Below are 24,312 nucleotides of genomic sequence, written 5' to 3'. Positions count from 1 at the left end.
CATATGAGTTTACCACGAGTAGCACCGACAAAGATCTCGATACCAATAAATTTGATTTATAACTGTTGGTATACCAGGAGTAGTGGAGGACAAAGATCCGAGATACCACTCTGCAGCCGTTGTAACTCTCTCTCTCTCTCTCTCGGCACGGTCAGCGTAGTAGATATAAGTACATTCCAGTATAAGCAGAGTTCAGCGAGCTGAAGATACGCTGAGACGTGATTCCCCGTTCTCAGTGCTACCAATCTAATGAGACCTCGGCTCGGCAGCCGACCTGCACAACGGTACCGCGTTCAAACGAATGGCAAATGCCCGCAGAAATTTGAAAGGGCGCTTCCTATGAACGTAGACACCGGGTGTCAATAATTTAAAAGTACCTAATTAACCCAAATATAAGAAAACATTAGTATAAATTTTCATAAATTAAAAACTTATGGACTTTTCAATCATCCGTGGTTCTTATTTATTCATCACTCTGACCTGGCCAGGCTCATCAGGGTTTTACCCATGACTTAATATTGGAAATTGGGACAAAAAAAAGTCGAAAACTTTGTTCACAGCTGTAACTGTTCGACATTAATAACTTACACGTGTCTATAGGCATCAATAGACACCGTGGACAATGCGTGGCTTAGATTCCCGGATCAGATCGTTTGCTAGAAATAATACCAGACTGGGCATTGTGCCCGTTGAAGATCTGCGCATGTCACCATCACTTCATTTATTTGGCATTCCCCCCGTCTAATTCGGTTACGTGTGTTTCCATTTAACCAAAAGACAATTACAAGGTACAGATCACATTGCTCAGACCCGCGCGCGATTTCGGTCGGCTATCTAAAGCCCACTAGAAAGCAGACCGTTGTAAGTGTTGCACGAATCGTTAAGGCAGATGGTGAGATTATATTGTCATAAATGAAAATTTCGATAAATTAACATGCTGAAATAATTGCCAGTATTCTAAAGTTATATTAAATTTTCAATAATTCAACATCTCGCCAAAACCTATTTATGATAAGTTGAATTATTGCTTTCAGAGTGGCATTTGAGCAGAATGAAAAATGGGTCGCAGTAAAAGAAAGCCGAAGAAATTGAAAGTATCTATAGATAAGAATAACGGAAGCGATTTGAAGAAAAATATTGACATTTTATCCAGGCTATCCTTTCCTGTTTCAACTAACACTGGGCAATTTGAATCGGAGGATGATACAGACGATGAAGAAACGATCGAATTTGACTTCCGACCACGAAAAACGTACCTCTCAAACACATGCTTGGTTTGTTCCCACATCTCCAATCCAAAGTTAGTGTGTAAAAACTGTTTCATGGTTTCATACTGCACGGAGGATCATCGAAGTCAAGACGCAGCTTTACATCAGGACTTTTGCAGAGCTTTGGCCGAAAATTGCCAGGAAAAATGCGACGGGATCGATGACAGGAAAAACACGCCGAGTCCAGAGGAGTACAGAATATTAAGGGTCAACCTCATTAAAGTGACCGAAATTTTTTTAAACCGTTACCTCGAGCTCTGGGAAAAGGAAGTAATCCTCTACCCCCGGGTCTGTTTCAAGTGCCATAGTTTTGGTAAAAATAAGGGTGCATCGTTGCAGTGTTGCTCGGATTGCAAAGTTGTGTTCTGGTGTCAAGAACATCGTGACGATCACTCTGAATGGTGTTTGCAGTACCAATTATTTCACAAGTTAATTTTGGCTCAAGCTACGCACGGAAATGTGGATCCCGGGATTCCGAATGTGTACTTTATGGCTCCAAAACTTTCGCAGTTTAATTTTGACACCGTTGCGTCTATGATTAGTGGTAATGATTCCGATCGATTCATAAACATGGACTTCTATAATTACACCACTTTGTCCCACATGGCAAGTGTTCCTCTGACAGCATTATATGCGTTACAGGAATCCTACAGTAGTTGGAAATCTACCGATAACATAGTCTTGCATTTGATCGGTGCAGAGTTCCAGTACGAAGGTATAAATTTGCGTGTTTGGGAGAAGCTTTTCCTTCACTTTTTACCAAACTTGAAAACTCTTAGAGTCATTATAACTGGCCCTGAATTGATCCTGCCCCAGTTAGTACCGCGTGATATTTTAAGCCACGTCAAACTTTGCCGCTTATGTAAACTGAGGGACAGAAAAATCGACGTCTCCTTCGTTCCCGAGACGTTATATCACGACTTTTGCTATTCTCCGAATTATAAAAAACCAGACCTGACTTGTTTGTTTAACGCTGGGTTGTACCGGACGACTGGTTTCCGGGGTCAAGACACGTGGCCACGGACTATTTTTGAATTGTGCAAAAGCAAGGTCCCAATTTTAGTAACTGCTTATACGGAACGTGAAATACCGATGGATATCGAAAGAATAAAAGGCGTCTGTTCGGACTTGGAAATCGTTTTGGCACCGCAAAAGAATCCGTATGCCAGTTTGAAGCCAGATAGAAACTTCGTTAGCGACGAATCAGTGCCTTTGATATACAAAAATTATTATTTAAGCATTGTAAGAGTTGCTGGATAACTAATTTCTAAAGAATAAATGCTCATGTTTATCGTTCAACAATTCTCATCTCGAATTATTTATTATGTATTCAGATATTCGTTTGGTATATCGATATGTTAAGAAGATCCAAGGTTTCCGATGTATTGTATAATCAAGAATTTCGACCACGTCATCCTACAGGTAACAACATTTACAATAACAATCATACATAGTAGTACTCGCTACAATAAAATAAATAAATACACGTTCGACGGTGTGCGCCACGTTATGTCATAGGGCGACTCTATTACCGAGCGCAATGCCCACGCACACACAGGCAAAAGTGGCTAAATGCAGAGATGAGGAAGCTAGCGTGGTCCCTTTGCTGTAAGCCCGCCCGTGATGATAGGAGTTATCGCAATGGGAAGGCCAGTTTTGGAGGCAGCCTGCGTAGGCAACGGCGTGAGCAATGTAGTTCTGTTCAAAAGTCCCACGGAAAAGATGGGAGTAAGGCCCTGTAACGTGGCAAAAATGTTTCAAATGTTTAGTGGAATACTGGGGTGGACCTTAAGAAGGTCATTTTTTTGATTTTGACTGTTCAACCCCGATTTAGAGGGTAGGATAGACAAAATTTAAAAATGAGTTTTTCTAGGACCACCCTAGTGGAAAACAAGCCGAGTATCAAATACATACCGACGGCATAAACGGGCACGTCTTCTCCGCCGTGAGTCTCATCCTCTATGTAAAATCCAGCAAAGTTCCTGTACCAAGGATCGCCTCTGTTCGGATCATCGGCGACCGATCTCCATGTGTTATTGGGCCCTTGTAAGCTAGTGTCGTTTATGCGGTGGTAGATGAATCCTGGGCCGTTTGTGTAGGCGAGAGTTTCATAGGCCACATCTCCCGGCTTGTTAGCTAGACCCAAGATGTCGTTACCTCTTTCTGGGTAGCCGTTCATCGTGAAGGCATGAGAATGATCCGCCGTTACTATGATCAGAGTTTCCTCCACGTTCACTTGGTCCAAGGCAACTTGAACCGCTTCTTCTAAGGCCCCGACTTCGTGGAGCGCGTGTTTTGCATAATTGCTATGATGCGCCATGTCTATACGGCCACTTTCAACCTGTTGGCCATGCGTCAACTTCAGCTGCTAGTTACTCGTGGCCAAGTTGGAAATACCAACTTGGGAAACCTCGGTGAGAGGGTCGATTATTGTGATATTGCGAATAGAAGACAATGATCAGTGTGGAACTTTTGGCCAGGGCGTTTTTTGAAAAGAAAAGCTGGGACACAAGGTATTCCTGAAGGGTTGTAAAGGTAACTTTAAAATACGCGTTAAGAATGATCTATGAAACAAGAAACTAACCATTAGGAAGAACCCATTTTTGTTTCTTCGTAGCATTCTGATGGCCTGCAAGGTCATATTTGCCAAAGATGGAGATCCTTTTTCACTCACATCACGAACCGCGTGATAGGGCAAATGGTTGGGGGCAAATATTCCCAAAATATTCGAAGCACTTCCAATATCAAGGTTCATCAACTCTCCTGTATTTGCGACAAATTTGCCTTGGGGATTTTTCTTCTGCCATAGATCCGTTATATTTAAACTGTCATTCCTGATGCATACGTCTGTATCAATTTGCCGATTAATAGTTCCCATCGGTTGTGCACCACCGCCCATTATAACCTAGGATTAAAAATTTCCAGACAATTATCTTAGTCAGAGTCTGTAAGGATACAGTATGCACTTGTAAGCATGATTATAAATCTCTTTTTTAGAGTTGTCCGTGCATTTTGCTAATTACTGGCCGTGACTTTCAACAGCCAGAAATACGCAGGTCGAAAATTTCAGAGTGATAAACACGTAGCATGTAAAGCACTCCGACCTGACGAATAACTCATTTTTATTATTAGTTTACGAAATGAAGAGAAGATTACAGTGAACGTTTACGGCCTTCACTCGATGTTAGTTAAATTGTTATTTACGTGCTTGAAGTTACAGAACGTGATGCACGGTAACGCCGCGTGACTGATAGTTCGGAAGTGACGTTTACCTTGAAATTACTTCCAGGAGCGTCTTCGACCAGCTGCCTGGCTATGTCTTTGGTACAGTCTTTTTGATCATTAGGAATTTCCGTGTCACACTCCCAATTTCTGCTGTTCACGTGCGCGTAAAGCGCTGCCGGTGTGGCATGTGTCACTCGGGCGGTGGTTACGAACCCTGTGGTATAACAATAACGCAAGGTAAAATTATATGGGCGTAAAAGGTCGAAGGGTTACCGACCTGTACCTCCGCAATCCGGGAGGATGTGAATAAAAACGTAATCTCGAAATTATTCTTAGCATTTCTTATCTTTAGGATGTTGCTCATCTGGCATACTAATACAATTTGCGCGACACACGACACCGACGGGTTGTTAGAAATAATATCATATCTTATGGGGACGAGTATACGATGTATGCGGTATATCTACACGTGCAGATTAGACTGTGAGGACACAAAAACGACTAACAAGTGGCCTTGCCAATCTTGTCTATTCGTGGGCCTACGTAAGTCTTGAAAATCGCGTCGGGACCGACGGTTCAGTTACAACCGTCGTAAACCTGTTCAAGTTGCATTCAATTCCAGACATTATATATATTGACAAAAAATTTGCTGAGACAAAAATAAAAGAAAAAGCCACATTTGTGAAAACGGATGTTCGAAATGGACGCAAGTAAAATTGCATGAATCGATACCGATCTCAATCATTTTATGCGTGTCGGCGCAACATCTTTGTCAGACGTCGCATAGAATATGTTTGAATAAATACGTTGAGCACACACCGGTATCTTTACCAGCCACTTGGGCCCACTCCGCGATCGTTGACAATCTGCTTCGTTTGTTCACAGTTTTATCGCAATGTTCGAAAACGGCTTTTGAGTCCAGTCCGATCACTTTATAGCGACATTTTACACCAGAGAACATTGCAGTTGCTGTGGCAGCTGAGTCCGGTACTTGTTTGTCCACGTTGTAAGTCTTGAAGAAAACGCAACGAGACATAAGTGGCATGGCAGATTTCCGGTGCGAAACAAAACTGAATTACATTTTTTTTTTTTTTTGTCAACTTCTTTCTACGGACTGCTTCAAAATCATAGCTTGAGCAACGTTAAATTTGTTAACACTGGTTTTGATCAAGAGTAGGTGGTTCTAAATGACTGATGATTTACCTTGGAAAGACCAGTATTTGGGAATTGCTCAAAGTTCAGCTTATATTCTTCTCCCGAGCCGCCTTTCTTTTGGCCCTGAAAAATTCTACCAGCTGTTACAGATGTCATTCCCATTCCATCCCCGATGAAGATGATAATGTTCCTCGCTTGATTCTCATTATCGTGTAACGAGAGGATTTTTCGTAGATTTTCTTGTCCAGATTTCATCCAGTAGGAAGTATCTACGAAAGTGAATATTAAAAGACCATTTAAACTGTATGAGAAATGACCCTCGACTATAGAGCAGTACGGTCTGCATAGTAGGTGAATTGTAGCCTCGTTCAAGCATTTGCCTTGGCACGAATTTCTCCCGGTTCACGAAGTAGGGGGGTACTTTTTACATTTCAATCAACCGCGTATCGTTCTACATTGTTGATACCACGTGCTTCACTGCGCAAGTAAACGTAAGTAATTCGGTTTATATTATAGGCTTTCGAATGCCCTGAACAACTTATTTCATCAACTATTCAAGAATTTTTCAGTCACTCATCGGTATGGTTAACATATGCTCCATTGCCCTCGGAATTGTATTTATAATTTAGTTCAATCAACCATTACGTTTTACCTTCGTAATAACTTTATGTTCAGTAAAGACATATCCAGTTTTTGTCTCGCTGAAAATTTTGCAATTTATTTTCTTTAAGCAGCCATATAAAAACGTCAAGGAAAATGAAATTTGAGAAATACTGCCCAGCGTTTGTCTCGGGTATATCAACAAATGTACTCCTAGTGTTAGGTTAACTTTAATTTGAGAAGACTTTCTGAATACATTTCTTATGAACCCTCTATGTTCAAATACTCTCACTCATGGTTTTATCAAATTTGAAAGTGCTGTTATCAGAATCTGAATAAAGAAATGACAATTCCTTTTCATGATAGACGATAAATATATCGACATGGCGAGACAATAATACGTTAAGCTCGTAGGATCGTCAATAATTATTGCCTGAAGATGATTGGCAATTGGCGTAGCCGATCGAAACGTCGCAACCTTTTGAATAATCAATAAGACGATTTTTTATTATGACCAACTTCGGCGAATTATTTTTAATATATAAATATATCGGTAAGCCTCGTCTCGATGTGATCTAATTAAAAACGTCCCAAGGTCTGGTTGAGGTGTTACCTCGCTGTTGGTGAGTGAAAAATTTATGCAGAAGGCAAATGCTAACTGAGTGGAAATAATTGGTGATAATTTCGCGTGTAACACTCTACGTAATTGTTACTAGTAGTCCAAGTTCAAAGCACCCAAAAGATGTGTTATATTTTGGAATAAACCTACCTTCAAAATGCGTGGGAACATCTGGCAGAATGTGTGACGAACTTAAGCCAATTAGGGTGCACAGAAGGAGGGTTGAAACCATCATAACCGTTCTGATATAGAGAAAAATTATTAATCGTTTTGAATCTTTTAGAATTTCATATCCAGCTACTCTGAATACCTGGCTAACAGAATGATGCAGTCATAAAGATAATTTCACATGCAGCACTAATGTGACTTGTGGAATGCTGTAAACGGAGTTTTAATATTACTTGCAAAAGCTTGGACTATACGCATATAACTGGCAAACTGTACTTACGGTTAATGTTTCTTTGTTTGAAAATCTTCAGAATAGAACCGTCACTCTTAATAGCGTCAAATTGTGAAACCGGAACGGTTACTTCGATTTTTAGTTTCTCGTATTCCCAACTTTCTCCTTTCATCAATCAATATTAATTAACTGGTGGGTAAAACAAGGAGTAAAAGTGATACTCATAATTTCGAGCGGTAAAAAATCTTTCGATACAGGACTGACGATTCGGTCGATCGCGCCGTTTGATAATCGAATAGAAAGGTCGGATGTGATCTGATGATCTACTGCAAATTCTGACGCTTGTGTCCGGCGAAGTCGTGACTTGGTATGTGAGTGAACCGAGTTTATCACTTTATATATAAGAGAAGGTTGCAGTGGTTGATTGAATGGATCTGTGTGTACACACATAACAGTTCCCACACCAGCAGCGGCTGCCTGGCATTAACTCTTTGGAGTAGGGATCGACCCTAACATGTTGTTAATCCTTGTGCAGTAAATATTATACGTTCAATAGCAGAGACTTTACAATACGGCTGCACACACACCTTCGTTGTACACATTCGCAACCAGAAGCAAATAAAGTTTGCCGTTTAGGGGACACTATTCAAGGTGGGAGTGTTGCAGCAAAACACGTGCTCGCAGGCGTGGAGGCTTTGGTGGGATTCCGGCGTTTTACAACCTGGAGAAGATTTGCTATTACCGACTAATCCAGACATAGCGACAAATGGAACAATCCTCATATGACAATTCAGATAAAAGCACTCCTTTTAAATGCAGACGCGTATTGCCAGAGCTCGTTTCATGATTCTTCCACGTCGCATGATAATGAGAAGAATACGGGTGACACCATCGGAAACAAGTAATGAGTTTGCTGCATTGTTTGAAAATATCACTCTCCATATTTACCATATCGTCTTGCGTCAGTGCGATAACTCGCGTGGAATCAAAATGCCGCAAACTGCAATTCGTGGCCAATTTGTCACTTTCTTACATCACGTGAGCCAAATCCATTGCAGTTTTTTGAATTCTTGCGGTTCAAAGCGTATACGATTTTCTGTATAGCTCTGCGATACGCAAGAATTTCTCGTGGAAATGGTCGATTCGAATTTCGAGAAGAAAAATTAGCACGCGGTTGGCCATCGAACGATATTTTATTCGTTTATTTTATGAACATACCGCTGTATTTGTGTCAGGGATATTTTGACTCTTTCTGGTAGGTCTGCAGACGAATACAACGGTTTTCCAACGCTTAACAGTTATTTTTGCAGCTATGGAAACATCAAATACCAGAAATATTGATAAGTAAACACCTGAAACATGGCATTCTCACTTCTCAAGCTCAATGAACATTGCATTCATCATTTCAAAATTTTTCTTTTTAATACCAAATCAGAATTATCAGAAACTCAAATTATTCTAAAGCTGTTGATTCAATAAAATGATCAATAAATTCGCTATTAAAAAATATACATTACATTCTGTCAGAAATATCTGCATCTCAATTTTTCTCGTGATTTCTCGATAAGCAACCGGCTCATAGGACTTGTACGTTGCACAAGAGTTTAGAGAAGACGAAAGATAACTGATGTGTTGTCACATTGTGATTGTCACATGGACAGAGATCAGAAGCCTCATGTGCACCAAAATTTCGCAGTATGATAAGATATTATACAATGTGTTTTTCAATTGATCCTGTCGCATGGGTAAATAGAACGCCTCACGTGTAACCAGCAGTTTTCATTTCCTCTAGTGAGCGATATGCTAAAAATATGCGTCAGGTAAATATCTTTTAAGACTGAAGTCTCCTACGGTTTACAGCTCAATGAACACCTGCTCGTCACGTTTCACGCTACATGCAATACACGATATCAGAATTCAGTACATATTTGAATAATTCTGAGCGGTTAAGCCGTGTAAATAGTACCCTTCATGATCGGAATAATTTCGTGTGCTATCGCAACATTCACTGTCACCAAGAACTGCTGAATCGGATTTCGCTAGTTGGGGGATATGGATCGTTCGGATTTTTCGCGCTGTTCCTACTCTGTCCACCGAGCATTGGATATTACCGACGGGGTCAACAGTATCAACAAAGGATAAACAAGTCGAGAGCTGGCGCCATCAATCGGTGAATTGTTTCATAATAATTTACGGCTTCGTGTCTCGCAATATTGCTATGCTGAACTCATGTCCGGTCTTCTCCTAGCTCGAGAGTTCGGCTGACGGATTTTCGGAAAGAAAATCATACAACGAATAATCTAAAGTAAATTTTCAATGAAAGGACGTTAAAGTTTTCCGTGGGGATTCGTTATACGCGACGGCAACGATGATCGTATAAAATATCCCTGACATCCATTTCAGAATTGACTGATGAATTTTACGCCCATCCAAACCGATTGCCTGACCGGAATGAAAAACAAGCCTCAAGTACGATTTACGTGAGCAAATAGTAAAGAAGCTGAGCGAGCCTCCAAGAAACAGACGGATCATCACCCAAATCTTGTAACCATCTTGTTACCAAAGAGATGCATTTCATTTCTCTTTTTTATTTGTACTGTTCTTGAAGATGTATGTCGATGTGCGGCTTTTTGCAAGGAATTACACGAGCGCACAGTAGTGACATCGTAGTCTATTACCGCGATCAGTATGCAACTAATACAAGTGTTGCTCATATAATGCGCTAAATAACATTGGTGACGGGTGGTTAGCTGTGTTTTGCCCTTGTCGAAGTCGCGAAGTATTGTTCCTGTAGCTAACAACAAGCTAATTGCAACTACCAGATCGTTTCAGTGTTCGTAATTGAGCGCCAATCCGGTGACAAGATTAGAGTACCTATTATTGAAACGCACACGTAGCGACGTCTAGCGGGTGAGTTTCGTACAGTGAAGGCCACATAAACTTTTATGCCCTGTGCTGCTGAATTGAAATTGTATAGCATTACGAGAATTATGCCTATATCGAATGTTATAACTGTACACACATATTCAAAATAGATTTCACCCAAATATTTGTGTCCCAAACTTTATTGTGGTAGTAAAAATTGAACGAGCTGCTCAACCTTCGTCAGTACATAGTTTTTTTTTTAAACAATATTATTGCAATGGTGTTTATTACACTTAGAATCGACGTTAAAGTATAAGAATAAATTTTGTATACCTACCAATAGCCGAGTTTCACAACCAGTAGTCCAATTGTTTCACATATAAGTGAGAATCGAATGAATTTCAGTAGAGCACGAACGACCAAAAACGAAGTCACTCAAGCGTAGCGATCAATTCTTGCGAACTGAACGTTTAGTGAACGTAAGGTGCATGAACTTATGGTTTACGTACCTTGTGTATGAAATCCATATTGTTGCAAGAGTTCCAGCGTTGATCAGGCTGAAAAATCGTAAAATAATTAGTAATGGGCAAAGTGTGGTCAAAGGAAAATTACTGTTTACTAGGTCACTAGAAGAAATGTTACCTTGGTATTTCATCTTCGGGATCGATTGATTCAATTGATATGACCATAAGACTTTTATTGTAATCCAATTAGGCTTGTGGTTGTGAAACGTGTGGGAAATAGATGAAGTAAAAATTGAAGTATTGCCTACTGATTTTTGGATGTGACTATAATTATGACGTGATTAGTTGCCATTCCAAAGATCCTTGCAACAAAGCGAATTGATCCTGGCGCTAGATTTCTGCAGCAATCCCAAAACATCTAAAAGCATGTTGACGAATGACTATCGACCCTGAAGAGAAGGAAAATGGTAAAATAATTTAGGCGGTATAGTTACGCCCCTGGCATGCGCAGAGAACGGAGATCGAGCCGGAGTGGGACGGAACGTAGGGGAAAAGGTTCCTTGGACGAGGTTATGTGGTGTGGAGTGTGGCGAGTGCCTGACCAAAGTGCGGGTGCACGCCTCGTCGTAATTAACTGACAGGCATGATTTTTTGGAGAGGGGAACGGGGGAAATTCAACGATACGCCATCTTTTGGTAGGGATACCCCCCATACACCGTCGTTGATTATTTATCTGATCAAGAGAGAGACAGAGAGACGTGAGAGGCAGGAGAGAGGAAGCGAGAAAGAGAGCAAGAGAGAATGAAGATCGAACATACCACGGATGACGATGAATCAAACTTTAGCCCACTGACGAGGAGAGGAGATGAGAACGTTTTGGTCGAGACCGCAAGCCTCGGTTGATCACAAGTGGAAGATAATCCTAACGGACGCTGTTCGGAAAATGTTGTGACTCTGTTAGTGATTGGCTTAACAAGTGCAGTAGACACGATTCACCCTAAACGACATTCGGTTGGTGTGGACTGAAGCAAACCGCTTCAATCATGTGCCTCGTGGTGCATTATTCCGAACACACAGTTGAGGGTTCAAGTTTTGTGAATTGGTGCACTGATTCTTTGTTCAAACCTTCGATACTAATATCAAGTGTGTCAATTATTGGCTTTATAAATTAATTATCAGTGCAATTGGAGCATTGATGCGGGTGTATTAACTCTTTTCCAGTATTTTAACTAACAATAAGTTGAAACTATGCTAGACGTAAGACGATCCACCTTGTTACTACATTACAACCATCCGCAAGGCGTGAAAAAACGGGGAAACGGTAAATATTATGTTGCAAATCGTATTTTCTACCTGATAGTACTTTTGTACAGTTGGGTACTTTATCATAAGCTCCCGAAACGAATGAATATGGTATTATCCATTCCCGGAACGCTATACGGTAATACAAACAATCACGGTGTAAACTTAGATTCACGTCGCCCTTGCCTGGTTTTGGCCGGATTTAAGAATGATTAAATTTGTAAACCACTCCGCGTCGATGAAGGTATTATTAGCGATGCATACCTATCCTTAAATCATTAACAGATATCGCAAGTCGATTGATTAAGATTAAATAAACTGTTACAGATATCGTGATGGAATATAATTTTTCAAGGTAAACCACGTCGAGGATAGTACATTTTCAACAATTAGGTTCATTAATCGTAAAGCGTAGGATCATTTCCTACTATACCATAACAGATCACGTTCTATATATACAACTGCAGTCATGCTTTTTCTCTCGTAAATAGATAAATACGACTTGATGTTATACGCTGCATCTACTGGATGTTGATGCGCGGGAATCGACTTACTTTTTCTGACGTGAACTATTTTTTTGATCTTTTGTGTAGAAATAATTATACAGGTGTGACAGACTTCAATATAAATATAAATTGTTTTTAACTGTATGAGTTACTGTAAAATGCATGAATAATTGCTTTTTAATATTTCAAACACGCGTGCAATGCGCATCCCATTAGAAACCCTAGGAACGTGTTTACATTTCATGAACGCCCGCAACTATTCCTACCGCTTGAAATGCGGTAGTGTAAATATTTATCAGAAGATTCCAAACTGATTAAAATAAAGAAAATATAGTGAACCGTTTATACTTCTGAAGTTTCTTCTAATGCCGGAAAAGATTTATTCGTGTACACTTGCAATTGTTTTTTCAATTCTAATTCTTGCGTGGTCATATTACAACCCGTAATCAAGAAACGAACTGTATCCTGATCAAATACTGCGTCACCCGTAACATTATTTTCAACGGACACTAACGTATCAGAATTTGTTTTCCGACTCCGTCATTGAAGCGTTTATCATATGCACGACAGTATACAGCAACTTTCTGTAGCTTCCTATTTCGGAAAAGTTGAAGCAAAACGCTACGCGGAAACTGTTGTAAATCCGTTCTATGTGTACTTAGCAGAACTTTCCTAAACTATGGACCGAGTAGTCAGTTACTTCCGCAGTTCAACAAGCCTTCTGTAAAATCGTTGTCAAACACACGGGTGCTTTGGCATCTGTTGCTGTCATCTCACGCTCTTGAATGAAAAAATTATGCAGCCTACGTGGATTAAATTCTCTATTAGATTCGCTCGGCGAGATATTGCGTCACAGCAATTTACCCACGATCACCGCGCACGCCCAACAATCGCATTAATATAACAAATGTTGAACTTGGACGTCAACGTAAACGAATAGTCTGTAAAACGTGGCCCACAGAAGCTGTTTGAGTCTAGCGATCACTCGTCAAAAAATCGCACTCAAACTTTCGTAGTAGTTTTAATGGAGAAAAGTTCATTCTTCTAATTCTGTTTCTTTCTCTGACTGCAGGATGCAGCGAGGGCAGCTGAGAGACATCACGTCCTGGATGGCCCGTCTACTTCCGGAGCCATCCGAAGGAACGACTGGTACAATAAAAATGTTCAGTTCAAAGATAACGTCGTCCACAAGTACCTTTTACACGGACTTGTTGGTGACGGACGAAGAGGAGAGATCCGTACAGCATTCAAATTCCCGGGATAATAGAAACTCACGATTATTAGAGTGTCAAAGCACGACGAGCGAGGATGCCAACTCGCAGGATTCAGACTCGATGGGCGGTTCGGAGGATCATCAGGACAACCCAACCCGCTCGTCATTTCACAGGATTCCAAGCTACGGTGGATTCCCGAGGTTTCAGCACTTCGTTATGTCAGCTTCAAGTCCAGCCGTATGCGCGGAAGTCGGCAGTGTGGTTGAACAATCTTCGGAGTCGTCCTTCGTCAAAATGTCTCACAGTGTCCTGGAGTACCGTAGTAGCAGGTGACGTCATAAAGCATTCTACGATCGACACATCTCGTCTTTGGTTGAAAAACGACTCCTAACAAACCGAACTTGTTTAAAATGTTTCACGTCATATGTTCCACTTTTTTCACGACTGTCTCTCGGATTGATGTTATCAAACTTCAGCTTCTTGTAAACCTTGTTTGTACACTTATGAACAAATTTGCAAACATTTCTTCTTCGAAAAGTTTACGCTTGTGAATCTACATATTTATTGTTAGCTTGAAATTAGTTAATGAATCTGATTGATCCGATGAATGATGTTATTATCAAAGAAATTTGTATATACTTTAGGGGTAAACGGGTAGTAAGAAATTTAGAACAATTTGAAATACGATTAAGTACGTACACAAGCAGCGCAATTTGTTTTTCCGATACATTCCCAGTAACAGTCAATGACCACGATACAAAAACCTGACCAGATCGGTAAGTCAAAATGAGGTTCCGCTGTATACAACAGGCGTGCATGGAGGTATAAAAAATAAATGAGCGTGTGAATCGTGAGTAAAACCGCGATAAGGTATCTTATTGTAGCCGATAAGAAGGTGGCGCTCGTAACCAAGCCATGTTTGTTAGTAAGTGATGACAATTGAGTCATAGTTAGTATCCTCGTAGATGCAAATTGTTGTGCGTTTATTTGACCGTTCGTTGGATCGCTTCCTCATAAAATAAGTATGGAGACCTGAGTTCTAGCTATCAAAAATCATTTCCTATGCGACGAAACAATGACAGACACATATTTACAGTTATATTAGGTCAGTTATCGATACTGTGAAATGCTATCAACTGACTGGTGGCGGTGGACTCTCGGTGCTCCACCGCACTACCATAAACAGACAAGAACCAGTGTCTTTTACTATGGCTTGGAGACAGCCAGTACGAACAGGTACGACTTCCCGTTAATATATCCGTTATACAGGGCCCAGTAGGTTTCTTCGGTTCAAATTAATAATAATGAGGAACTTGATACGTTATACTTATTTACAGGCCATTATGATTACAGTAGCCTTTGGACAAGGTGAAAAAATAACCTAACTTTAAACAATTCTTACGAGGAAGTCAGTCACTCCAGAAGGCTTTCTACAAAATAGAAACTGAAAAACTGCGTGCATCTGAAAGTTTCAATCTTCTAATGATGTTTTATTTCCAACATTGAGCAGATACGTCGTGGCGGAAAGGACTTCGCATCAGTACGAGCTCGATACTTACGCGATCAGCGAATCTGATAGTGAAGAGGAGGCGGAGGAGCTGAGTGCTGAATCTTCAAAAGTCGAGTCGTCGACGAGGGTGGACGTTGAAACGGAACTGAGCTCGGAGCTAAAGATAAAAGCGGAAAGGGATGGGTTGGATGAAAAGCAAAAAAAATGTCATCACATAGCAAACGAATTGCTGACCACTGAACGAAATTACGTGAACATATTGCACCTGATAGATCAAGTCTTTCAGTTCAAAGTAGACCAGGAAAATCGCGCTCATCCAATGTTTCCGCCAGAAACTGTGCAGCACATGTTTTCCAACATAAAATCGATATACAAGTTTCATAACGAGTTTCTTTTGCCACAGCTTGAAGGCCGTATGCAATTGTGGGACGATGATCCTAGAATAGGGGATATCATGAAGAATTTTGCACCATTTCTAAAAATGTACACCGAGTACGTGAAAAACTTCGATTACGCGATGAACCTGATAAATACACTACAACAAAAGATTCCAAGATTTGCGGCGATTGTTAATGACATACAAAAACGGGACGAATGCGCCAAGCTTTCGTTGGCCCATCATATGCTGAGTCCGATTCAACGACTGCCTCGCTATGAATTACTTCTCAAGGATTACTTGAAAAACCTTACCGAAGATAGTCCCGACTACGAGGATACAAAAAGTAAGTTTTTGAACGCCACCTTTACGGCATGCTAAATTCTTCTCAAGAGAACAATGCCCTAACTATACCTAAAGATTTAAGGAGGCACAAATACGGAGTAGGTGAATTGGTAATTAAACTAAATTGCTCAATAAAAGACGATTCAATAAGTTTTCTTATCCGTTACACGCAGACAGTGAATTCTTGACTCAACTCTGACGTTCAATTTCAGGAGCCTTGGAGCTAGTTTCGACAGCCGCCAATCATACAAACGAAGCAATGAAAAAAATCGACAAGTTTAAAAAACTACTCGAGATACAGGAGAGCATTTACGACGCTATCGATCTTGTCAGTGCAACGCGAGAGCTTGTGAAGGAGGGAAGAATCGTGAAAATATCGGCTAGAAGTGGCGATCATCAGGAGAGATACTTGTTTCTGGTTAGTCACATGGGCCGAATCCGAAAATTTACAATGTTACTGAATAATCGAAAATTTTGCAGTCACTAAACAATTTTATTCGCTTGAATTTGCGTCTCACGCAATTCCTCGCTGCAATTTTTTACTAGTGAACCCTGTTTTTGCAGCTCAGCGACGTCTTGTTACTGTGTTCTATGAGACTGATACCTGGCCCACTGTATCGATTGCGAGCTAAATTCATGGTCGAGAACCTCGAAGTTATTGAAGGAGATAACTTAGAAACGGCAAATACGTTTTACGTAAGGGACGAGAAGAAAAGTGTCGAATTATACACTCACACAGCGGAGGATAAGGCAGCTTGGCTGGAGGCCCTGTTTAAAACAATGCAAGAGATCCTGAGGCGAAAGGCTAGTCTCAAAACCGGCGAGACTAAATCAACTCTAGTCACCGCCGACGATGTGACGAGGTGCATGGTCTGCGAGGCAATTTTTTCCGTCATGAAAAGGAAGCACAACTGCAGAGCTTGTGGAATAGTAGGCGCATTTTATTCTCCTAATATTATCTTATTATCTTAATCGTCAGTTTTGAAAATAAATCGCGCGGCGATGCCAAATTGTTTGGAAATTAATTAGAAGTGAATACATGTTTCGATAAACCTGGATGAATTTTCAGGTGGTTTGTAGCAAGTGTTCAAATCAGAAGCTGTTGTTTGAGGACAACAAAAATATGAGAGTATGTCGTTTGTGTCACACGGCTTTGACGCAGCCGCTGAAAAAATCGCCCTCGTCACCGGCAGGACCAGCACAAAGTTTGCTCCAAGTATCAGCGAGTGCTACGTCAGTATTATCCGGTTATTTGTTGCTCAAAACGCAGGCCAGCAAGCCGTGGACCAAACGGTGGTTCGCACTGCATGCCGACTTCGTCCTGTACTCTTTTAAGTCTGACACGGACAGTTTGGCCATGACGGCTACGCCGATGCCCGGTTTTGCTGTCACCGAAGGCTCAAAACTTCCGGAAGAAGATCTGCTCAGTTTCAGGGACCGGGAGAAGGCTTTTAAAATTCATCACTCGAAGAAAAGTTACTACTTCCAGGCATTTACCCACCAGGACCACGAGAAGTTAGTGTATTGTATTGTATTGTGAAAAATTTAGTAGAAATGTATTATTCACTAGAAATCTTGCCATATGAATGAATTATCGTCATTGTTCTAGGTGGATAAACGCATTGCAATTGGCCACAAGAGCGGAGCTCCCTTCTCCAGAGGAGGAAGTACAAGAAGACGAAGAAACATGATCAGATGTTTCCTCTAGCAATTATTATAGCTTAATGAAATATAGTAATTTAGGTAAACATAACGATAATAGACAATTGTTTAACTGTAATTATAATAAATTATAGAAAACGAAAGAAAATGTAAGATAGAGCTTAGGTATATTATTTATAAATGACGTTAACTCATATCGTACATACTTTGTAATGAATGAATGATTATTATACCTATGTAACGAAATTCACCAATTGATTATTGCTACATGTATTGCAAATACGGCTATTAATATTTGTTGTTCGTTTTGTTTTCAATGTTACGTTATCATATATTTAAATATATATGCATATGTATGTAAAACATTTATAATTATTACTCGAATGCCAATCGCTATACGCTGCCTAAAATTAAACAATGAAATTGATGTTTTAATTACATGAGGTTGGCATTTTTTGAACACACTCCGATTTTTATTTGATCCATTGTTTTTCGTTTGGTGTTGGGAGAATTATAATATCATATAGATATACCATCATACTCACAAAGTGCGAAATACTGTTATTTTACGAAGCACTATGTCAGCGTAAGAATTATTCTAATGCAGTAAACGTACGTAAATAGTCAGTCGAAGTATCAGCTACCTTTGGGAAGACCGTTGCAAATAATTTTTCGTTGTCCATTTCATAATTCCTCTTAATATACGCTTCGTTCATGTTATATTTTGCAAATTACCTGGATCACATACCTGCAATCTATACTTCACCCTAAAGACTGCGTAAAGACGTCTATCGTAAAATCCCAACATAACTAGGGCCAAAAGAAATGCAACACCTGTACCCGTCGCGACCCAGAACACGTGGAAGTTTAGAGTCAAATATTAGAGAAGCGTCGTATTTCCATTTCTTTGAATTCGTGTCGTACTATAACGTTCGTATGAAACTCTCAAAAACGAATCATCAATCTCACAATGACGCGATAAAAATTATAGCCGCGTCGTTTCGTCGATGTATACTGCCCAGTAAAACTAACCACAATACGTTCCGTCAATTAACAATATTGAGATATACCTATTTAGGCTAAGTCCTTCAACTCACCGACAAATCGCCAAAACAGACTGCTAGCGTTCTTCATCTCAGTGCATGTGATCTGACTTAATCTTGGAAATTACTACCAAGGGATCCACATCCACGACCTGTTGCGCGCCAAATCGCACTGACGAGTAACAACACGAACGCGTGCACCTTTTGTTGTCCCCCTCCCCTCTCCGCGGGCAACGAGCTATCCGCAATCATTTACAATAGTTACTACCCATTGGTTACTACTTGCTCCTCATAGCCCAGAGGTGGCGCTGTAACCACAATGCTGTTGTAAACAGCAAGTAAACAGACGCATATCGTATAGTAAATGATTAAGTAGGAGTAGTGACATCACATCGAAATTTGTTGTCACTGTTGGCTACAACGATTCAATTCTATTGTTAAAGTCTCAAAATAGTGCGAAACGCCTGAATCGATAAACCGTGAATGATTTCAATTGCTCGTGAGAGTCAGGTAGCCAATTTTCAGAAAATAGTGTACATAACCTGTAATATACCGTCACAGCTCTCACGTGGCTGGAAATTTTTCGTTGCAGCGTATTTTTTCAGCATAAACGATGAGACATGGGGAAGACCTCAAAGGATAAACGTGATATTTACTACAGACGGGCGAAGGAGGAAGGATGGAGAGCGAGAAGCGCTTTTAAACTTCTCCAAATTGATTCAGAGTTTCACATATTTGAAGGTCAATACCAGCAGCATGAATTTCCAATTATTATTATAGCCCTGCACAAATTACATTGGCATAATCTTACATATTCGTAGGTGTAACCAAGGCTGTAGACTTATGCGCAGCGCCTGGGAGCTGGAGTCAGGTCTTGTCACGAAAATTAAAGTGAGTATCGATATAGCAGACGAATATTTCTTATTCGAATGGATGATTGTCGTTTTGATTTCAGTAAAGATGGGAATCAAACAGCCAGAATTGTTGCAGTCGATTTGCAAGCTATGGCTCCACTTGACGGAGTTGTACAAATTCAAGGCGACATCACCAAAGTTAGTACTGCTGAAGAAATCATAAAACACTTTCGAAACGAGCATGCCGACCTGGTTGTTTGCGACGGAGCACCGGATGGTAAGTTTAGCGTATTATGCACACGTACAATAATTATCCTAACAAAAATTTTTTTAGTAACCGGCCTCCATGACATGGATATATATATTCAGTCTCAGCTACTCTTGGCTGCGCTGAATATTACCACTCATATTTTGAAACCACATGGTATATTTGTGGCAAAAATTTTCCGCGGTAAAGATATATCGCTACTGTATTCGCAGTTGAAAATATTTTTCAAAGATGTCTACTGCACTAAGCCAAGAAGTTCGAGAAATTCTAGCATCGAAGCTTTTGTTGTATGCAAAAACTACTCTCCACCAGAAGGCTACCAGCCACATATGCTAAACCCTTTGCTTACTCACGAGCATTGTGATTTCAATCAGTTAACCGGAATCAACAGATATGTCGTACCATTTGTAGTATGCGGTGATTTAAGTCAACCTGATTCAGATGCTTGCTACTCACTTGAGGTAAAATGACTAATACTAATTTGCTATTGAATTCATTCTACCATGCTGTTAGATTTCCCTAAACGCGAACAATTTGCTGTCAATATTTTAGTATGAAGGAAAGGAGTACAAGTATCATGAGCCCAATCAATCCCCCATATCTCCACCATACGAAGAGGCGATAACACTGTTGGAAAAAGGAAAACTTCAACTGAAAAAACCTGGCACAAGTCTGACAGTATTTAATGAACCTGAATCCGCAATTTCTGCCTTCAAAGAAAAATGCACCATATCCAGTTCTCCAGAAGAAGAGCCATCGGTTACAGTATCCATCTCTGATAACAAAGCATTGAAGGAAATTGATGATGAATCGAAGTAATAAATTAATGAGATATTGTCAACCGAATCTTGATTTATTCATTACAGTTCCACCTGCCCAAACCTTTGCCCAAACCTTCGTTCTTCTTTTCTTCTGTCGTTTTCATCTCCGACCACCAATAGCGCTGCAATCGGCAGTAGTAAGCAGGTAGTAAGGAGTCGCGCAAACTACGGTAATATGTATCCGGCAACAAGCCGCCAGTTCAGGCAGTGACAGGTGTAAACAACTTTGTAGTTGGTCAAGTTGATCGAAGAGCAGACATGAATTCATTGATTGAGGTATTTATATATCCCAATAATGCTCCACATTAAACGGAAGCCTCTCGGTTCGATTGTCACATGAAGTTATATTTTCTGTTATACGATGAAGAGTGGAATTTGCAACGCGTAGTGTCTGTGGAATTCTTTACAATTTGACTAATCCTAACGGTACGTGATTTTTGAAAACTTACTCGTGCCATTGAAGGTCGAAAATGTTATGAAAAAACTGCACTAACGCTAGTACTGTTTTCATAGTGAAAGGACGTTAGTTATGTTGAATAAAAGTTGATAAATCAATTACGTTATGCGATTAATAGTTGTAAGATCAAGAAGATCGTAAACTTCTCGAATATTGAATCCGATTCCATAAATCACTTGAGCTGACACCAATTAAAGTTTGTGCGCATTATTGTCAACAGGATAACCGTTGTCACAGCTGCAAGAAACTCTTCTGCTGCAGCAGTTGCCGTGAGTTACATGAACAGAAGAAGCACCCAAGGCCCAAAACGGACGCGAATTGCTGTCTGTGTTTGTCGAAAAAATTACCACTCGAAAAATTCAAGGATGCAAAGTTTCTTTGCCACTTGGTTATCCGCCATTTGCCGTTGATGTGCGTCTTGTGCGGTCAGGTATACCGCAGCAGTTCGGAGTTACAAAGTTTTAAAAGATGTGAGTTTTGGCAGCAGCAAAAAAATGGCAACTCCTTACCTCCGGAACAGGTGAAAAAACTTTCTGCACAAGTTACGCCATCGCCCATCACCAAAACTCTGTCGTGTCCAGCATATTGTCGAAAAGAATCGCCCTCTATCGATTCAGAATTTCACAGCTTGCAGGGTTTCGCCTTTCCTCAGGAATTAATGCGAAACACCAGTACTCCTATGCACGGCAGTGTCGCTGATCAGAGATCGGTGTTTCATTTCAACAATAAGACGTCCAAGTTTCCATCGTTTTTTCTTAAAACTCCAAAAACCCCAACGGTCGAGGAAAACCCATCGCCGACGCTCTATTACTCAGCAACTAGCCAACTGCTCACTTCAAAGGATATCAACACTGACAGTTGCGCTTCAGCGATTGCAGCCGGCAGTATTTCTTCCAGCTCAAAATCATTTGGTAGTGTTCACACACCCTCGAGATCTACCGCGATTGCAAACCGCATGTCAGAGGGTTGTTCTGGGTATTCGAGAGAATTTTTCAAAACGAATTCCAGCCGGGCTTTGGAAGTAATGGAGGAACAGGAAGAGCAAACTTCCATCTGCATGGATTTAACCGAAGCGCAAGATAATCTCCAAAAATTGTTTGATGCCCCAAAGGATACGGATTCACCAACCGCGCCGAAAGATTTTGCCAAGAAAGTTGTGCGGTTCTCTGATCAGCACCAGATCATGGCCGACAGTACGGTTGACCCAGTCTCAGATAATGAAGAATTTTATGAAGCTCCCGAGATTCTCGGGGAGAAATCGGCCTGCAGTGTTCAAAACGACTCGGAAGCTCGGATCGTGCAACAGAACGAGGACAACTCGGACAAGGAGAATGTTGAGAATCGAGAGGATTCGGAGTCTTTCAAAACTCCCTTATCAACCCCATCAGCAACCTCATCAAGAGTCGTAATGATGGTTGTTGTTGAAAATGGGTTTGAAATATCAACGTCTAAACTCATGCCGCTTATCAATTCTAGCCTGGAAAAACTTGATCAGAGCAAGTCTTTGACTAAGAATATGACTTCTTCGTTGCCCAACGTTTCTAGTCACATTCAACACCCCTCCAGTAGCTTAGTTCGATCGATTTCATCAATTGATAGCTACACAGCTTCATCCACTGATTATTATTACGAAACGCCAAACACATCTTCAATGACACCCGTCGGACCTCAGAAAAATAGTTCGGAGTCGTTGACTAATGTTGGTGGGATTTTTTCAGCAGTGGCTCAAGTCATGAGAAACGCCTTTAGAGGACTTCCGGGTAAGGCTAAATGAACAATCGCAAAAAATTTGAACACTTTTCAAACTAGTCATTCCCGGCCAAGAACAAAACCGGAAATCATGTGGTGGATGAAAAGTATACAGGTCATAGGTCCAACAATGTATGCACTAAACTGAAATCAATTTCAGGTACGGGTCCATCGAAAGGTTCTCCAACCAGGGTGTCAGAGACGCTAAGCGAGAGTAGAGGGCTGAATTCTACAGGATCACGAACAAGTCCTTCGAGGTTTTCGACAATGGCAACATCGTTGTTGCGCCGTCCCGGTAAGCGTTCAAGAGATTCAATAAACGACGCAGTATCACCTTACCGTCGAGAGCTGCGCAGCCCTCGAAACGAGACGGGATACAGTCCGGTTGCAAAGCGACCCAGAAGTTGGCACAGAATTAGGGGTCGTGACCCAATAGCCAGAATGCGCAGAGATGCCTCCACAACTACCCGAGGTGTTTCCTCGGAAACCCAACACTTTCAGCAGGGTTCTCTATCGGCAGGAGACACCATACTTCCAATTCCGTCCAGAGCTCATCAGTCGACCCAAACAGATTAGCGTTTTTACGGCTGAATAGTTTGGGTGAGCGTAAAAAATTAGAATGGCGGGTTGATAGAAAGACCAAAATATCGAATTTACAAAAATTTGAAAATTTTATTCGGACAATTATTAAATTTTAGAAAGACCAAGTAAAGAATGCAAAACGTAAAAAATCGAAGTACAGAAAGATCAAAATACAAAACGGCAAAATGTAGAATCCGTAAAGGATTGTCTGTTAACAAGACGAATTCTGACGATTCTATATTTTGGCGTTCTATATTCTGACCTTTTTAATTTTTTGCTTCTCCATACTTCGGCTTACCACACTTTTAAATTCTATAAATTAAGTTTTCGCTTCTTAAAAAATTTAATATTGTGGCTCTTCTATTTTTTGACTTTTCTATATTTTTACGCCCACTCAATAGTTGTGCTGTACAGAAGTAGGAAATGGTGTGCCATCATTTGTTGTGTTGTTTTTTTTTTTTTTTTTTTACGCTGTTCATGAATCTTCTAACACTTCTACATTTTAATTATATTGTTTCGTGTAACTTTTAAATATCGTGTATATAAATGATCGATCGTCAGGGTTGTAAGTGCCAATCTCAATTCTTAACTTTACGATGCCTGTTAACTATGTATACGTATTTGGCTTCGTTTGTCCATAAGTGTCGTACCCTTACACATTGTGTTTTGTAATTACCAATTTTTTATTGAATTTAGACAATATTTTCTCCGTGGATTTAATTAGAAGTATGAATTTAATTGCCACTAAGACATTGTATAAGATATTTTGTGAATAAAACAGAATCACGATTAATACCTTCGATACATATCCACGACTTTAGCGAATAGTCTACTCGATAAAGTTTCATCCTCTCGTTGGAAATGAAGCGTAGAAATTTCTTTTGCGTACAATGTTTTTGATACAGGTATTATAAAAAAATGTTTTCTACCAGTAATAGAATACGATTCACAAACAGATTATGCAATGGTCCATCCCTCTCAACACAATCATCAATATAAACGTGAAATTTCAAAGCAGTCCGAGTTC

General features: G+C 40.4%; 5 protein-coding genes across 13 annotated transcripts; 4 read left to right on the top strand and 1 right to left on the bottom strand.

Moving 5' to 3' along the window:
• The first annotated feature begins 736 nt into the window (after positions 1-736).
• On the top strand, positions 737-2,570 carry LOC107217282. 2 transcript variants are annotated; one of them, XM_015654753.2, is made up of 2 exons: positions 737-892; positions 1,035-2,570. In XM_015654753.2, exon 2 carries the CDS (start codon positions 1,059-1,061, stop codon positions 2,526-2,528), a length of 1,470 nt encoding a protein of 489 aa, XP_015510239.2. In that variant the 5' UTR covers positions 737-892; positions 1,035-1,058; the 3' UTR covers positions 2,529-2,570. The 2 variants fall into 2 exon arrangements, with proteins under 2 accessions (XP_015510239.2, XP_046596828.1); XM_046740872.1 differs by having other exon boundaries at positions 744-861.
• On the bottom strand, positions 2,556-7,688 carry LOC107217280 (alkaline phosphatase 4). 4 transcript variants are annotated; one of them, XM_015654751.2, is made up of 9 exons: positions 7,316-7,666; positions 7,178-7,244; positions 7,018-7,109; positions 5,697-5,917; positions 5,313-5,505; positions 4,541-4,707; positions 3,853-4,173; positions 3,183-3,609; positions 2,556-3,004 (listed from the first exon to the last, which is right to left on the bottom strand). In XM_015654751.2, the coding sequence occupies exons 3-9, from the start codon at positions 7,100-7,102 to the stop codon at positions 2,781-2,783; spliced, it is 1,638 nt and encodes a 545-aa protein (XP_015510237.2). In that variant the 5' UTR covers positions 7,103-7,109; positions 7,178-7,244; positions 7,316-7,666; the 3' UTR covers positions 2,556-2,780. The 4 variants fall into 4 exon arrangements, with proteins under 4 accessions (XP_015510237.2, XP_015510236.2, XP_046596821.1 ...); XM_015654750.2 differs by lacking the exon at positions 7,178-7,244 and having other exon boundaries at positions 7,316-7,665; XM_046740865.1 differs by lacking the exons at positions 7,018-7,109; positions 7,178-7,244 and having other exon boundaries at positions 2,556-2,966; positions 7,316-7,688.
• A 3,417-nt stretch (positions 7,689-11,105) lies between these two features.
• On the top strand, positions 11,106-17,946 carry LOC107217293 (FYVE, RhoGEF and PH domain-containing protein 1). 3 transcript variants are annotated; one of them, XM_046740859.1, is made up of 8 exons: positions 11,107-11,917; positions 13,477-13,553; positions 13,689-13,947; positions 15,129-15,850; positions 16,062-16,267; positions 16,414-16,779; positions 16,919-17,364; positions 17,459-17,946. In XM_046740859.1, the coding sequence occupies exons 2-8, from the start codon at positions 13,478-13,480 to the stop codon at positions 17,538-17,540; spliced, it is 2,157 nt and encodes a 718-aa protein (XP_046596815.1). In that variant the 5' UTR covers positions 11,107-11,917; position 13,477; the 3' UTR covers positions 17,541-17,946. The 3 variants fall into 3 exon arrangements, with proteins under 3 accessions (XP_015510263.2, XP_046596815.1, XP_015510264.2); XM_015654777.2 differs by having other exon boundaries at positions 11,106-11,917; positions 13,477-13,947; XM_015654778.2 differs by lacking the exons at positions 11,107-11,917; positions 13,477-13,553 and having other exon boundaries at positions 13,805-14,854.
• A 927-nt stretch (positions 17,947-18,873) lies between these two features.
• Positions 18,874-20,522, top strand: LOC107217235 (putative tRNA (cytidine(32)/guanosine(34)-2'-O)-methyltransferase). Its single transcript, XM_015654654.2, has 6 exons — positions 18,874-19,064; positions 19,147-19,295; positions 19,376-19,445; positions 19,510-19,685; positions 19,743-20,137; positions 20,229-20,522. Exons 2-6 carry the CDS (start codon positions 19,175-19,177, stop codon positions 20,493-20,495), a joined length of 1,029 nt encoding a protein of 342 aa, XP_015510140.1. The 5' UTR covers positions 18,874-19,064; positions 19,147-19,174; the 3' UTR covers positions 20,496-20,522.
• Positions 20,523-20,661: 139 nt separating this feature from the next.
• Positions 20,662-24,058, top strand: LOC107217244. 3 transcript variants are annotated; one of them, XM_046740861.1, is made up of 4 exons: positions 20,662-20,773; positions 20,865-20,923; positions 21,175-22,714; positions 22,864-24,056. In XM_046740861.1, the coding sequence occupies exons 3-4, from the start codon at positions 21,364-21,366 to the stop codon at positions 23,277-23,279; spliced, it is 1,767 nt and encodes a 588-aa protein (XP_046596817.1). In that variant the 5' UTR covers positions 20,662-20,773; positions 20,865-20,923; positions 21,175-21,363; the 3' UTR covers positions 23,280-24,056. The 3 variants fall into 3 exon arrangements, with proteins under 3 accessions (XP_046596817.1, XP_015510149.2, XP_046596816.1); XM_015654663.2 differs by lacking the exon at positions 20,865-20,923 and having other exon boundaries at positions 22,864-24,058; XM_046740860.1 differs by having other exon boundaries at positions 20,662-20,923.
• The last annotated feature ends 254 nt before the right edge of the window (positions 24,059-24,312 follow it).

This window comes from Neodiprion lecontei, chromosome 5 (genome assembly GCF_021901455.1).
Source record: "Neodiprion lecontei isolate iyNeoLeco1 chromosome 5, iyNeoLeco1.1, whole genome shotgun sequence".
NCBI classification, from domain to species: Eukaryota; Metazoa; Arthropoda; class Insecta; order Hymenoptera; family Diprionidae; genus Neodiprion; species Neodiprion lecontei.
This window is presented reverse-complemented; position numbering and strand designations above follow the sequence as displayed.